Genomic DNA, 16,864 nt, shown 5'->3' on the forward strand with positions numbered 1-16,864 from the left:
CAGAGCTTTGGATTTAAATCAAGATACCGCCCCCTACTTCCTGTCTTTGTGTTCAAAATGTGTTTTGGAAGCGTTTTTTTTAAATTATTATTATTATTACTATCATTAATCCTTTCAAGCCAGCTTTGGAGCTCTGTGGCGGAAACACCATTGCCTGAAATTGCACAGATTGATAACTCGAACCCAGTTTACCCCGACCTCCTGTATTTCCATACCACCTCAGCCAGATGTGAGGGCGAGGTAGTCACAGCTGGATCCTCAGGGATGTGTTGACCTGCAAAAAAGGCTAAAAAGAAAACCTACCAGCAAGACACGACTTACTGATATTAATGTGTTCTAGACTTCAAGATCATACCCTTCTCATATCATGTATATAACACACGTGATAATATCATGTATATAATACACATATGTATATAACACGTGATAATATCATGTATATAACACACATGATAATATGTATATAACGTGATAATATGTAGATAATACATGATAATGTAGATAATACACATGATAATTTCATATATATAATACACATGGTAATATGTATATAACACGTGATAATATGTAGATAATACACATGATAATACACATGATAATATGTATATAATCCACAATATGTATATAACACGTGATAATATGTATATAATACACATGATATCATGTATATACCACGTGATATATATAATACAGATGATATGTATATAACACGTGATATGTATATAATACACATGATAATATCATGTATATAACACCTGATAATATGTACATAACACGTGATAATATGTACATAACACGTGATAATATGTAGATAATACACGTGATATTATGTATATAATACACATGATAATATCATGTACATAACACGTGATAATATGTAGATAATACACGTGATATTATCATGTATGTAATACACAATATGTATATAACACGTGATAATATCATGTACATAACACGTGATAATATGTATATAATACGTGATATGTAGATAATACACGTGATATCATGTATATAATACACATGATATGTTTATAACACGTCATAATATGTAGATAACACGTGATAATATGTAGATAATACACGTGATAATATGTATATAAAACGTAATGATATCATGTATATCTACTACTACTACTACTTTCGGCTGCTCCCGTTAGGGGTCGCCACAGCGGATCATCCGTTTCCATTTCTTCCTGTCTTCTGCGTCTTCCTCTGTCACACCAGCCACCTGCATGTCTTCCCTCACCACATCCATAAACCTCCTCTTTGGCCTTCCTCTTCTCCTCTTCCCTGGCAGCTCCATATTCAGCATCCTTCTCCCAATATACTCAGCATCTCTCCTCCACACATGTCCAAGCCATCTCAATCTTGCCTCTTACTTTGTCTCCAAACCGTCCAACCTGAGCGGTCCCTCTAATATAATCGTTCCTAATCCTGTCCTTCTTCGTTACTCCCAGTGAAAATCTTAGCATCTTCAACTCTGCCACCTCCAGCTCCGCCTCCTGTCTGTTCGTCAGTGCCACTGTCTCCAAACCATATAACATAGCTGGTCTCACAACCATCTTGTAAACTTTCCCTTTAACTCTTGCTGATACCCTTCTGTCGCAAATCACTCCTGACACACTTCTCCACCCACTCCAACCTGCCTGCACTCTCTTTTTCACCTCTCTACTGCACTCCCCGTTACTTTGGACAGTTGACCCCAAGTATTTAAACTCAAATGCCTTTGTCACCTCCACTCCTTGCATCCTGACCATTCCACTGTCCTCTCTCTCATTCACGCATAGGTATTCCGTCTTGCTCCTACTGACTTTCATTCCTCTTCTCTCCAGTGCATACCTCCACCTCTCCAGGCTCTCCTCAACCTGCACCCTACTCTCGCTACAGATCACAATGTCATCCGCGAACATCATCGTCCATGGAGACTCCTGCCTGATCTTGTCCGTCAACCTGTCCATCACTATTGCAAACAAGAAAGGGCTAAGAGCCGATCCTTGATGTAATCCCACCTCCACCTTGAACCCATCTGTCATTCCAACTGCACACCTCACCATCGTCACACTTCCCTCATACGTATCCTGCACCACTCCTACATACTTCTCTGCAACTCCTGACTTCCTCATACAATACCACACCTCCTCTCTCGGCACTCTGTCATAAGCTTTCTCTAAATCTACAAAGACACAATGCAACTCTTTCTGGCCTTCTCTATACTTCTCAATCAACATTCTCAAAGCAAACATCACATCTGTGGTGCTCTTTCGTGGCATGAAACCATACTGCTGCTCGCTGATCGTCACCTCTCCTCTTAACCTAGCTTCTATTACTCTTTCCCAAATCTTCATGCTGTGGCTGATCAACTTTATACCTCTGTAGTTGTTACAGTTCTGCACATCGCCCTTGTTCTTGAAAATCGGTACCAGTATGCTTCTTCTCCACTCCTCAGGCGTCCTCTCACTTTCCAGGATTGTGTTAAACAATCTAGTTAAAAACTCCACTGCCATCTCTCCTAAACATCTCCATGCCTCCACAGGTATGTCATCAGGACCAACTGTCTTTCCACTCTTCATCCTCTTCATAGCTGCCCTCACTTCCTCCTTGCTAATCCGCTGAACTTCCTGATTCACTATCCCTACATCATCCAACCTTCTCTCTCTCTCATTTTCTTCATTCATCAGCCCCTCAAAGTATTCCTTCCACCTTCTTAGCACACTCTCCTCGCTTGTCAGCACATTTCCATCTCTATCCTTGATCGCCCTAACTTGCTGCACATCCTTTGCAGCTTGGTCCCTCTGTCTAGCCAATCGGTACAAGTCCTTTTCTCCTTCCTTAGTGTCTAATCTGTCATACAAATCACCATACGCCTTTTCCTTTGCCTTTGCCACCTCTCTCATTGCTTTACGCTGCATCTCCTTGTACTCCTGTCTACTTTCTTCATCTCTCTGACTATCCCACTTCTTCTTTGCCAACCTTTTCCTCTGTATACTTTGCTGTACTTCCTCATTCCACCACCAAGTCTCCTTGTCTTCCTTCCTCTGTCCTGATGACACACCAAGTACCTTCCTAGCTGTCTCCCTCACTATTTCTGCAGTGATTTTCCAGCCATCTGGCAACTCTTCACTACCACCCAGTGCCTGTCTTAACTCCTGCCTGAACTCCACACAGCAGTCTTCCTTCTTCAACTTCCACCATTTGATCTTCGGCTGTTTCTTCACTTGCTTCCTCTTCTTGGTCTCCAAAGTCATCCTACAGACCACCATCCGATGCTGCCTAGCTACGTTCTCCCCTGTCACCACCTTGCAGTCTCCAGTCCCTTTTAGATGGCGCCTTCTACATAAGATATAGTCCACCTTTGTGCACTTTCCTCCACTCTTGTACGTCACCCTGTGTTCCTCCCTCTTCTTGAAATATGTATTCACCACAGCCATTTCCATCCTTTTCGCAAAATCGACCACCATCTGTCCTTCCAAATTTCTCTTCTTGACTCCATACCTTCCCATCACCTCCTCATCACCTCTGTTGCCTTCACCAACATGTCCACTGAAGTCCGCTCCAATCACCACTCTCTCCTCCTTGGGTACCCTCTCCACCATGTCGTCCAACTCACTCCAGAATTCTTTTTCATCCATCTCACACCCAACTTGCGGGGCATATGCGCTGATAACATTCAGCAATAAACCTTCAATTTCCAGCTTCATACTCATCACTCTGTCTGACACTCTCTTCACCTCCAGCACGCTCTTGACATACTCTTCCTTCAGAATTACCCCTACCCCATTACTCCTCCCATTCACACCATGGTAGAAGAGTTTGAACCCACCTCCGATACTCCTGGCCTTACTCCCCTTCCACCTGGTCTCTTGCACACACAGTATGCCTACCTTTCTTCTTTCCATCATGTCAGCCAGCTCTCTCCCTTTACCAGTCATAGTGCCAACATTCAAAGTTCCAACTCTCACCTCCACATGCCTACCCTTCCTCCTCTCTAGCTGCCTCTGGACATGCTTTCCCCCTCTCCTTCTCCTTCGCCCAACAGTAGCATAGTTTCCACCGACACCCTGCTGGTTAACAGTACCGGTGGCGGTCGTTGGTAACCCGGGCCTCGACCGATCCGGTATGTAAGTCTTATTTATGATCCGCATATTTGATTTGGCAAAGATTTTACGCCGGATGCCCTTCCTGACGCAACCCTCCCCATTTGTACAGGCTTGGGACCGGCACTAAGGATGCACTGGCTTGTGCATCCTCAGTGGCTGGGTTAATGATATCATGTATATAACACGTGATAATATGTATATAACACGTGATATCATGTATATAATACATGTGATAATATCATGTATATAATACATTATAATACACATGATAATATGTATATAATACAATATAATAAACAATATGTATATAATACACATGATAATATCATGTATATAATACATTATAATACACTGTGGAGTTAGAAAACAACGAGACAGGAGACGTTAGAGTAGACGTAGTCGAGGTAGTTTACTAGCTCCAACTTAGCATGTCATACATTCGACAACGACACTGAAATCTGAACCGGAAGCGGAAGTGCATTATCTGACCCCTCGCCTCTTCCCTTAAAGGTACACCGTCCTCTTAGGTCAGCGGTCGGGAACCTATGGCTCGCGAGCCATATATGGCTCTTCCGGTGACGGCATATGGCTCCCAGACAATTTTGAGTTGAAAATTATTTTTTTTTCAAAAAAATCAGTTTGGAACTGATTTTAAAATACTTGTGATATTTCTTAATAATACTGTGTCATTTTAAAGTAAACAGAAATTAGTTTTGAAGATAAATTTCACGGGTCACCCGTGGGTCGGGTCGGGAACCAATGGCTCGCGAGCATGTCCGGGTCATTGTAAAGGTGAAGAAATCAATTTTATCAGATAGCCAACTAGTTTATCCGCTTCAACCCTTGTAACGGAAAAGATGGCGAAAAGAAAAAAAGACGATGATTACCGTGCATTCCAGGCTGCGTGGACAGAGGAATTTGCATTTGTGGAGAGAGCAGGATCTGCGGTATGTCTAATATGCAATGATAAAATTGCATCGATGAAACGGTCAAATATAAAGCGGCACTTCGATACGCACCATGCTTCATTTGCATCGAAATATCCAGCGGGGGACAGCAGGAAAAGGGCATGCGAGGAGCTACAGCGGAGAGTGCAGACGAGTCAGCAGCAACTACGTGTGTGGACCAAGCAAGGTGACGGGAATTCCGCTAGCTTTGCGGGGGCTTTGGCAATAGTAAGGAATGGAAAGTCATTCACAGATGGCGAGTATGCCAAAACATTCATGCTTGATGTGGCCAATGAACTGTTTGATGACTTCCCAAATAAAGACAAGATAATCAAACGAATAAAAGACATGCCCCTGTCAGCAAGAACTGTGCACGATCGTAGCATCATGATGGCAAATCAAGTCGAGGAAACACAAATTAAGGACATAAACGCCGGGACATACTTTTCTCTCGCGTTAGATGAGTCAACAGACGTTAGCCAGCTATCTCAGTGCAGTATCATTGCCAGGTATGCTGCAGGTGACACACTGCGTGAGGAAAGCTTGGCTGTTTTGCCAATGAAAGGGACAACAAGAGGAGAGGATTTATTCATGTCTTTCATAGAGTTTGCTAAAGAAAAAAAACTACCGATGGATAAACTTATTTCTGTCTGTACTGATGGTGCACCCTGTATGTTGAGGAAGAACAAAGGATTTGTAGCGCTTCTCCGTGAACATGAAAAGAGAGCCATCCTAAGTTTTCATTGCATCCTGCACCAGGAGGCGCTTTGCGCTCAGACGTGTGGCCAGGAGCTTGGCGAGGTGATGTCTCTGGTCATTCGAGTGGTCAACTTTATTGTTGCCCGAGCTTTAAATGATCGCCAGTTTAAAGCTCTGTTAGAAGAAGTTGGGAATCATTATCCCGGTCTGCTTTTACACAGCAACGTGCGTTGGTTGTCAAGGGGGAAGGTGCTCAGCCGTTTTGCAGCTTGCCTGAGTGAAATCCGGACTTTTCTTGAAATGAAAGGCGTCAAGCATCCTGAGCTAGACAACACTGACTGGCTCCTGCAGTTTCACTATCTCGTGGACATAACTGGCCATCTGAACCAGCTCAATGTGAAAATGCAAGGTATTGGAAATACAATCTCATCCCTTCAACAAGCAGTGTTTGCATTTGAAAGCAAGCTGGAAGTCTTTCTCAGGGACATTGAAACAGGTCGTCTTCTGCACTTTGAAAGACTGCAACAATTTAGAGATGCATGCTTAGCAAGTGACTCCACTCAACATCTGGATCTCCAGCAGCTAGCTGGCTTTACGTTCAATCTCCTGCAGTCATTCAAAGCACGTTTTGGAGAATTTCGTGCGCGCACTGGTCTTTTCAAGTTCATCACTCATCCACATGAGTGTGCAGTGGACAAAATCGACCTGACATGCATCCCCGGGGTCTCTATCGGAGACTTTGAGCTGGAAGTTGCTGACCTGAAGGCATCAGACATGTGGATGAGTAAGTTCAAGTCACTTAATGGAGAGTTGGAAAGTCTTGCGCGACAGCGAGCAGAGCTGGCGAGGGAACACAAGTGGACAGAAATAAAAAATCTTCAACCTGAAGACCAGCTGATTCTTAAAACTTGGAACGAGCTTCCTGTGACATACCACACAATGCAGCGTGTGAGTATTGCCGTATTGACCATGTTTGGCTCTACATATGCATGTGAACAGTCTTTCTCGCATATGAGGAACATTAAGACCAACCTACGCTCACGTTTAACTGATGGAAGCCTCAACGCCTGCATGAAGCTCAACCTCACCACGTATGAACCAGACTACAAGGCCATCAGCAAAACCATGCAGCACCAGAAGTCGCATTAAAAGTAAGACATATTTAATTTATTATACGTTAAAAATACTATATGGCTCTCAATGAAATATATTTAGAAATATTTGGCTTTTATGGCCCTCCCAGTCAAAAAGGTTCCCGACCCCTGTCTTAGGTGAATGTCTCTCGTTATATAGATGTGGGTCACCACACAGGCCCCCCCAGAATTCACCTACACAAAACAATGCAAAACAGCAAAAATGCAAGTCATGAACATAAAAATAGACTCTACAACAGAACAGTCAATGACATAGTGCAAAGTCACGGGGAAAACAAGTGACGAGTCGGGGGGCGGACCCTGCGGCCATAACGGCTGCGCTTCACAGGAGGGGAAACAGATGGGGCCGAAACCCGGGCCATAGGCGGGGCCGAAGCAGGAACAGAGGCAGGTGCCGGGGCCGACCTAGGAGGGCGCCCCCGCCGCGGGGGTAGGGCCAATTGCATTGGCTCCCCAATGTCCAAGTGAGTGGGCTTGAGACGGTCTATAGCGACCCGCTCCGGCCTGCCCCCCATGTCCACCACAAAGTTCTTATCCCCCGCCTCCAGGACGCGGAAAGGCCCGTCGTATGGGGGCTGCAGCGGGGACCGATGGCTGTCGTGCCTAATGAAGACGTACCTCGCCGATGGCAGATCCTTGGGGACGTAGGACCGGGGGAGGCAGTGTTGAGACATCGGAACGGGAGCGAAGGCACCGGCAGCGCTCCGGGACGCACTGAGGTGAGAGGCGGCCGACCAGGGAGCCGTAGCATCCGGAAGAAACTCCCCCGGAACCTGCCGGGGCTGGCCATACACCAGCTCAGCGGAGGAGGTCTGGAGGTCTTCCTTCGGGGCCGAACGCAGGCCGAGCATGACCCATGGGAGCCGGTCCATCCAGTGAGGCTTGCCCGCAGAGCGGCTTTCATGTCCCGATGGAACCGTTCACAAAGTCCGTTGCTCTGCGGGTTGTACGCCGTAGTGCAGTGGATCTTCACCCCCAGGTGCTCAGCGACCGCCGTCCAGAGCTCCGAGGTAAACTGGGAGCCCCGGTCGCTCGTGATGTCACCAGGCGTGCCGAAACGGGCCACCCAGCTGCCGATGAACGCCCGTGCTACCTCTGCTGCCGTCGTGGAGGACAAGGGAATAGCCTCTGGCCACCTGGTGGCCCCGTCCACAATAGTGAGGAGGAACGTATAACCACGGGAGGGGGGCAGGGGACCCACCAGGTCAACATTGACGTGGTCAAACCGCCTCTCTGGAACCACAAACGGCGCCAAAGGGGCCTTGGTATGGCGGTGCACCTTGGCGTGTTAGCACGCCACACACGAGCCGACCCAGGCTCTAACATCCTTACGGAGCCCAGGCCAAACAAACTTGACGCTCACCAGCTTGGTCGAGGCCTTCACTCCTGGGTGGGAAAGGCCGTGGACGGTGTCGAAAACTCGGCGCCGCCAGGAAGTAGGCACCAGGGGGCGCGGTTGACCGGTGGAGATGTCACAGAGGAGGGTGGTGTTGGCCGCGTCGAACGTCACGTCCTCCAGCCGTAGCGCCGTAGGGGTCGACCGGTAGTCTTGAACGATCGCGTCCTTGGCTTGGTCCGCTGCCATAGCGGCGTAGTCGAGTCCCAAGTGAACGGCGTTAACAACCGCCCGTGAAAGGCAGTCGGCGACGAAGTTATCCTTGCCCGACACGTGTTGTATGTCCGTGGTAAACTCGGAAACCGCCGCGAGATGGCGCTGCTGACGCCCAGACCACGGTTCTGAGGTTTTGGCCATACAGAACGTCAGCGGTTTGTGGTCCACGAAAGCGGTGAACTGTCGGCCCTCCAATAGGAACCTAAAGTGTCTGGTTGCGAGGAGGAGACCAAGTAGTTCCCTATCAAAGGTGCTGTATTTGCGCTCGCTCTCACGGAGTTGTTTACTGAAGAACGCCAACGGCTGCCAGCCCCCCCCCCACCCACTGCTCACACACGGCCCCCACGGTGTAGTCGGAGGCATCCGTTGTAAGGGCTATGGGGGCGGCAGGCGACGGGTGAGCTAGCAGCGCAGCGTTGGCCAGCGCGGACTTGGCGGACACAAAAGCCTCGTCCATCCCCGAAGACCAGTCCAGCTCGTCCTTAGACTTCTTACCCCGCAGGGCCTCATACAGGGGACGCATGATGTGGGCGGCACGGGGCAGGAAACGGTTGTAAAAGTTCACCATGCCCAGGAATTCCTGCAGCGACTGTACAGTGCAGGGGCGGGGGAACATGGTGACAGCCTCAACCCTGGCAGGGAGGGGAACGGCCCCCTGTGGAGTGATGTGGTGCCCGAGGAAGGTGATGGACGACTCCCCGAACTGACACTTAGCTGGGTTGATGATGAGGCCGTGTTCGCTGAGCCTGTCGAACAGCTGTCTGAGGTGCGTCATGTGTTCCTCCGCCGACGCGCTGGCCACGAGGATGTCGTCTAAGTACACAAACAAAAATGGCATTTCGCGGAGCACAGAATCCATAAGGCGCTGAAACGTCTGCGCCGCCCCTTTAAGGCCGAAAGGCATACGTAAGAACTCAAAGAGCCCAAAGGGTGTGATGACAGCCGTTTTTGGGACATCCAGTGGGTGGACCGGCACTTGGTGATACCCCCGCACTAAGTCGATTTTGGAATAGATGGCAGCACCCGCCAGGTGGGTAGAGAAATCTTGTATGTGCGGTATGGGGTACCGGTCGGGGGTCGTGGCATTGTTTAGGCGACGGCAGTCCCCGCACAGGCGCCAACCCCCGTCGGCCTTAGTAACCATGTGAAGAGGGGAAGCCCACGGGCTGTCAGAACGGCGGACAATGCCGAGGCGCTCCATAGTCGAAAACTCCTCCCTGGCTATTGCGAGCTTGGCCGAGTCGAGGCGTCGGGCCCGGGTGTAAACTGGGGGGCCCACTGTGGTGATATGATGTTCCACGCCGTGCTTGGCCACCGCCGAGGAGAAGGTGGGTGTGGTGAGCTCGGGGAAATTGGCGAGCAGGCATTGGTATGGATCCCCGGTGGAGAGTGTGTTAGCGAGGCACAGCGCTCCAGCCCCCCCAAGCGTGCAGGGGTATGACGCAAAAGAGACGGCATCAATCACGCGACAGTTTTTAACATCCACCAGCAGGTTGAAAGCACAGATGAAATCCGCACCTAGGAGCGGGGTGGATACAGCAGCCATCACAAAGTCCCAGCCGAAACGTCGGCCGCCAAAACACACGTCCACATGTCTGATACCGTACGTCCGAATGGACGTGCCGTTGGCGGCGTCCATCTGGGGGCCGTGACTGTCGGTCATCGTGTCCACAGCTTGTGCTGGTAGTATGCTGCGTTGAGCGCCAGAGTCAACCAGCAGCCGCCGGCCCGACAAGGAGTCTCTGATGAAAAACAGCTTGCAGTCACGGCCGGCGCCCATAGCCGTTAACGAGCGCCGGCCTTGGCGTTTCCCTGAACCCTGTAACTGCAGGGTTCGCGACACTGTTTTGCTTTTGCCCCAAACCTGGCATGGTAATAACAGAGCCCGTCGTCAGGTTGGCGGCGGGCTGTCACCGCAGCCGCGGTGTCCATATAGTCGTACACAGGTGGTGGTGGGGCGGTCTGGTGGGGTAGCAGGGCATGCACAAACTGTTGCCGGTTGGCCAGGAAAACCCTGTCTGCTTCAGCAGCCAGAGAACGGTAGTCCTTGGAGGCGGCGAGAGGAGAACTGGCCAGTGCTGTGCGTACAGGTGCGGGGAGCTGCCTCAGAAAAATGTGTGTGAAAAGAAAGGCCGGATCAGCCGATCTCAGCACAGACAGCATTTTTTCCATTAACTCAGACGGTTTACCGTCGCCGAGGCCATTCGGGGACAGTAAACGGTCTGCCTTCTCCAGCTCCGACAGTTCAAATAGTTTCAGGAGGAATGTCTTTATAGCATCGTACTTGCCAGCAGCTGGCGGAGCTTCCAACAGCGTCATTGCTCGCGCCGTTGTCGCTGCGTCTAACGCCGCCACTACGTGGAAGTACTGCGTTGCATCCTGCGTTATCCCTCTCAGCTGGAACTGGGCTTCCACATGTTGAAACCACGGCCGTGGATTATGCTGCCAAAAGTCGGGTAGCTTCACAGTAGCGGTGTAAATGCTAGCGTTAGCAATAGCCATGTTGTTAGCACCGGCATCGGGAGCGGGTACCGCGGCAGCATTATTCCCGGCGTTGTCAGACATACTCGTTTTAGTAGTTCGATCACGTCGGGGTCACCAATGCGGAGTTAGAAAACAACGAGACAGGAGACGTTAGAGTAGACGTAGTCGAGGTAGTTTACTAGCTCCAACTTAGCATGTCATACATTCGACAACGACACTGAAATCTGAACCGGAAGCGGAAGTGCATTATCTGACCCCTCGCCTCTTCCCTTAAAGGTACACCGTCCTCTTAGGTGAATGTCTCTCGTTATATAGCTGTGGGTCACCACAACACACAATAATACCATGTATATAATACATTATAATAAACATATGTATATAATACACATGATAATATGTATATAATACATTATAATACACATGATAATATCATGTATATAATATATTATAATAAACATAATATGTATATAATACACATGATAATATGTATATAATACATTATAATACACATAATATATAATACGTTATAATACACATAATATGTATATAAAACGTGATAATATCATGTATACATTATAATACACATGATAATATGTGTATAATACATTATGATACACATAATATGTATATAACACATGATAATATGTATATAATACATTATAATACACATGACAATATCATATATAATACATGTGATAATATGTATATAATACATTATAATACACATGATAATATGCATATATAATATCATGTATATAATACATTATAATACCCATGATAATATCATGTATATGAGTGAAGGGTCATAGTCAGTAGCTGGCTGAAAAATCATTTGTATGTTGATCAGAGAGCATAAAGTAGAACACACGAGCTACACAGAGATAATCTGAGAAACTTTCATTCCTGGATAAATCCTCTGCTCTGGGAAATGGAAGTGGTTCTCTGTGGGCTAGAGGGAGGCGGACAACACGTCATCACAAACCATTTTAATTTTCTATAGAGCACAAGTCTAGAGTGGATCACAACATGTCCCCAGGCTTCTGTACACAACTTGGTTATTCTACTGAGAAGCCATGGTTTACAGTGATGTGACGGTGGTCTCAGTGTGCTGCACAGCTCTAGTGGGTCATGTGACGGCGGTCTCAGTGTGCTGCACAGCTCTAGTGGGTCATGTGACGGTGGTCTCAGTGTGCTGCACAGCTCTAGTGGGTCATGTGATGGTGGTCTCAGTGTGCTGCACAGCTCTAGAGGGTCATGTTTTCATGACCCACTAGAGCCCCAAAATGAAATGATAATAATAAAATAATTATAATAATAACAAATAATAGAAATAGAAATAAAAGAAATAATACATTATTTTTATTATTAATAATAGCGTCATAAACACGTTTTTGGCCACTAAGTGGCGCTTGCGGATGTAAACCCAGGCTGCATAAACCTTTGCTAATAGCATGTAAGGACTCTCGTGATTAAGTGATTAAAAGAATTTTGATGGTCCACAAAATGCAAAAGACACAACTCATAAGGGCTTATTATCTGTTAACTAACGCTTGCTGTAGTCTAATTAACATATGGTGCTAATAAGCTTTCATAAGGACTTCACTGCTGTGGAGGAAGTATTCAGATTTTTGACCCAAGTAGCAATACCACAGTGTAAAAATACTTTGTTCCAGGTAAAAGTCCTGCATTAAGAGTCTTAAGTAAAAGCACAAAAGTATTAGCATCAACATATACTGAAAGTGGCAGAAGTGCAGGTAGTCATGGTGCAGAAGTGAAGGTGGTCATGGTGCAGAAGTGAAGGTAGTCATGGTGCAGAAGTGCAGGTAGTCATGGTGCGGAACAGCCCATCTCATCATCATATAGTATATATCCTGCTGCTGGACTATCATTATTCATGTGTTCATCACTTTGGTGTTGCAGCTGGTGGCGGTGGAGCTAATTTGAATTACTTCATCTACTGCTGGGTAGTGTAACCTAGTATATATACACTGACATAGCTCATTAGCTGGTTTATCATTCATATTAATAAACTACATATGCAAAGTAACTAGTAGCTACAGCTTTCAAATGTAGTGGAGTGAAAAGTACAATAACACCCTCTGACATGTAGTGGAGTAGAAGTATTAAGTAGCATGAACTGGAAATACACAAAGTACAAGTATCTGTAAATTGTACTGAAGTACAGTGCCTGAATAAATAAATGCACTGTTACACCCCACCACTGCCCAACACGTATGACCTGCGTTTAATGTAAAGCGCCACCTTGAGTAGTGTCTGAGAGCTATGGGGTCCATGCTTCGTCCATCCTTACCCCTACTGCAGTACTTCACCCGTCCTTACCCCTACTGCAGTACTTCACCTGTCCTTACCCCTGCTACAGTACTTCACCCGTCCTTACCCCTACTGCAGTACTTCACCCGTCCTTAACCCTACTGCAGTACTTCATCCGTCCTTACCCCTACTGAAGTACTTCATCCGTCCTTACCCCCACTGAAGTACTTCATCCATCCTTACCCCTACTGCAGTACTTCATCCGTCCTTACCCCTACTGAAGTACTTCATCTGTCCTTACCCTTACTGCAGTACTCCATCCCTCCTTACCCCTACTGCAGTACTTCATCCGTCCTTACCCCTACTGAAGTACATCACCCATCCTTACCCCTACTGTGGTACTTCATCCGTCCTTACCCCTACTGCAGTACTTCACCCGTCCTTACCCCTACTGCAGTACTTCACCCGTCCTTACCCCTGCTACAGTACTTCACCCGTCCTTACCCCTACTGCAGTACTTCACCCGTCCTTACCCCTACTGCAGTACTTCACCCGTCCTTACCCCTACTGCAGTACTTCACCCGTCCTTACCCCTGCTACAGTACTTCACCCGTCCTTACCCCTACTGCAGTACTTCATCCATCCTTACCCCTACTGCAGTAGAATCTTGTTAGAAGGTAAAAAGAAGTGTGATTTCCCTAAAACCTGTCTGTGTAAAACTGCCTGCGGATGCTTAGAGGAGGCCCGGGGCCGCCCCTTCAGAAGAAAAGGTGATAAAAGTGTGTACCTCACTAAAACACCTCTTCAGAGTCCAGAACAGCATTTCACAAGTGACACTACACCCTACCCGCCGCTGTCAGGGTGGAGCATCAGCACAGTCTCCAACAGCACGAGAGATTTGAGAACCGGACACATGGCGGCACGGCGCTCCATGTAGACCCCGTCAACACAGAAGCATGTTGACCCCAGCGAGCTGGGCTTGAACTGACGTTACCTGACAAGGTTCACCACCACGTTAAAAAACTACACCTTATCAACAGCAATGTGTTGCCAAAGTAAAAACAGAATGTAACATGCAAGAGAAGGCTGCTGAAAGCGTCGAGCTGAAAAGTTCTGCATCTGCTGTGTAGTCACGCACCGACATTGTGACTGCAAACCACTCCTCACCAAAACTGTTGCATTAGTTAAAAAAATGCTTTGAGACACAACTTCCTGTGTGTGGATTCTGATTTAGGTCACCGCTTCATGAGCCCTACTATGTGTGCGTTCTCCTGCTAGGCCAACTTTGCTTTTCTGCCTTTTGTCTTCAGTGTTGTGTTAAGATTTTACTTTAAACAAACTGAAGTGGTGACATTTCAACTACGACTCTTATAGGTTTTGCTGAGCTGTTCATCATGTAACACAGTAATAATGCCGTGCAGAAGGCTGACCCTGTTGCCTCCCTTCCAGGCTAAACCCAGCCAGGAAGTAGACCCAAAACCTGCATCAGTTACACAAGCCTCCGTACGCCATGCCTGGACATGGTCCACTGAAAATAAGTTTAAAATCAGGAATAAAACCTGTTGCTAGAACTGTAGTATATGAAATTCCCAAGCTCTGGAACAATTCTTACCCCTTTACGAATCAACAATCCAGGCAGAAAATCATTCAGTGAAATCAGTTCATTCAGACACGTTTATTGGGAGATTCTCAATAAACGTTGTGTCCAGAAGAGCTGATTCAACGTTCTGTCACTTCTTCACCCTGACCGTTTTCATCTACACCTCTGAATCTGTTAGCACTCGAACAATCTGCTGTCGTAACCATCAAGACTGTCAGTTTTGAACCAATTCGAGAACACTTGCCAGCTGTTTAACACCCTCCTCTTTACAGGCTGGCAGGCATGTTTTGGCGTGCTTCGCCGGGTAGCAATCATTTGCTTTCAGGTTCAGTGCAAGCCAAGCCATCTGCCACTCTTGAATCCAGACCCATTTCCCCTTTTAGAACAACCAAATAAAAGATTTTCTGACTCAAAACCATGGAAAATATTTTGGCACCGATGTGCTCTAGTTTGTGATGGGTGTTTAAATCCATGTTGATCTATCCTAGGTTCTAGACTTTATTTGCTTTAACCTTACCATCCCTGTAAATACTCACAATGCTTTAGTACATTTAGAGCCTTTTTACATGTACCATAATATAATTATGCCATTCGGGTAACCCAATCTGATGCTACTGTAGGTTTTGAACTGTACTGAAGGAAAATCTATTCCACATAAAATACTTGACAGGCCGGTCTTCCCTAAAATGGCAGGATATGACGTCACTGAGAATCACAGAGCTTGTACACACCGCACGTCTTTTTCTAAAGAACTTTAATTCATTTGTTGTGGAACAGCACTTTCAAAATCCGCTTCACATGGGCTTCGGAGGAGCTCTGGGCGCACCACCCTAGAACGAGAAACAAGATGTACTTCAGACTCGGTACATACGGCAGTTTATCATGGGGGGGAGGAGGAGGGGGGCAGGCAACCGTAATCAAATACACAATGACCAGAAATGTACGATTAAAGCACGTTACGACAACTCTTGTTTAGGGTACTTACACTGGGCCTGAATCGGGGTGGAGGGGTGCGATCTTTTCTGGCCTCGCAGGAGCGGTTTCTGACCACCTTGCTGTGGATGGCGCAGCTCACACAGTAGTGCAGCTTCACGTAGAGCTTGGGCAAAGCGTAGGCTGCGGAGCAAGCAAAGGGCAGGTAAGGAGACGGCCAGTTCAACGCAAACTAAACGTGCGAGGAGACCAAACTGCTACGGTGCGGCGACCGGCGACGGCCTTCAGTAGCCGGAACTCACAGTCGAAGACGCTGGCCTCCGAAATGTCCCTGACGGCTGCGGCCTCCACGATGTTCCTGATGACGAACTTCTTGATGGCCTTATCCTTGGGCACGCAGCGGGCGCAGTTGGTGCAGCGGATGGGCTGCACATGGCCGCGGCCCTTCTTGGCACGGCCGTTGTTCCTTCTCTTCTTGGTCTGCGAAAGGGGGCAACCAGTTAAGCCAGACTCACAAGTTCACCGGAGAACCTCGAGAAACCAGGACAGGCAAACTCGACACGATTACGCAGCGATCGCTTCAAAGTTACTCCTTTATGGCCGTATATCAATATTTAGTATTGATTAATGTGCGCGGGGTCCGCGAGCAGGAGCCCGGCGGGCTGAGAAAGCACGTTTGAGCCCCATCGCTGTGCACCCAGCCGCACGTACGGCGGGGGTTAGCTAGCTAGCCAGCTAACTTGGCTAACTTTCCCAGACTGCCGGCTATTTCGCTGAATACGGCACTGCTTTACAGATTCCCCGTCTCCATTTTGCCCATAGAGTCAATACACGTATAAAGAAGTGGTTTTTTACACGCCTGTGCGACCCAAGGAGCAATTAATTCGGTTTTAACAACACGAGGACCGCGACAGCGTACTCACCATGTCGCACGGGAAGCTGGAAAGAGGACCGGAAGGGGGCTGTACCGCGAGACGTACTACCGCCGCTCGCCGCGTTAAAAAAAATTTTTTTTTAAATAAAAAATAAAACAAAAACAGTCTCCGATTCTTCCCTTTTAGCAACTT

At 47.5% G+C, this 16,864-nt stretch overlaps 1 protein-coding gene across 1 annotated transcript; it reads right to left on the reverse strand.

The window, feature by feature from the left end:
• Positions 1-15,601: 15,601 nt before the first annotated feature.
• LOC130107055 (40S ribosomal protein S26) lies at positions 15,602-16,843 on the reverse strand. The gene is made up of 4 exons (XM_056273450.1): positions 16,721-16,843; positions 16,100-16,277; positions 15,850-15,980; positions 15,602-15,694 (listed from the first exon to the last, which is right to left on the reverse strand). The coding sequence occupies exons 1-4, from the start codon at positions 16,721-16,723 to the stop codon at positions 15,659-15,661; spliced, it is 348 nt and encodes a 115-aa protein (XP_056129425.1). The 5' UTR covers positions 16,724-16,843; the 3' UTR covers positions 15,602-15,658.
• Positions 16,844-16,864: the final 21 nt, after the last annotated feature.

Source organism: Lampris incognitus, chromosome 2, assembly GCF_029633865.1.
Source record: "Lampris incognitus isolate fLamInc1 chromosome 2, fLamInc1.hap2, whole genome shotgun sequence".
NCBI classification, from domain to species: Eukaryota; Metazoa; Chordata; class Actinopteri; order Lampriformes; family Lampridae; genus Lampris; species Lampris incognitus.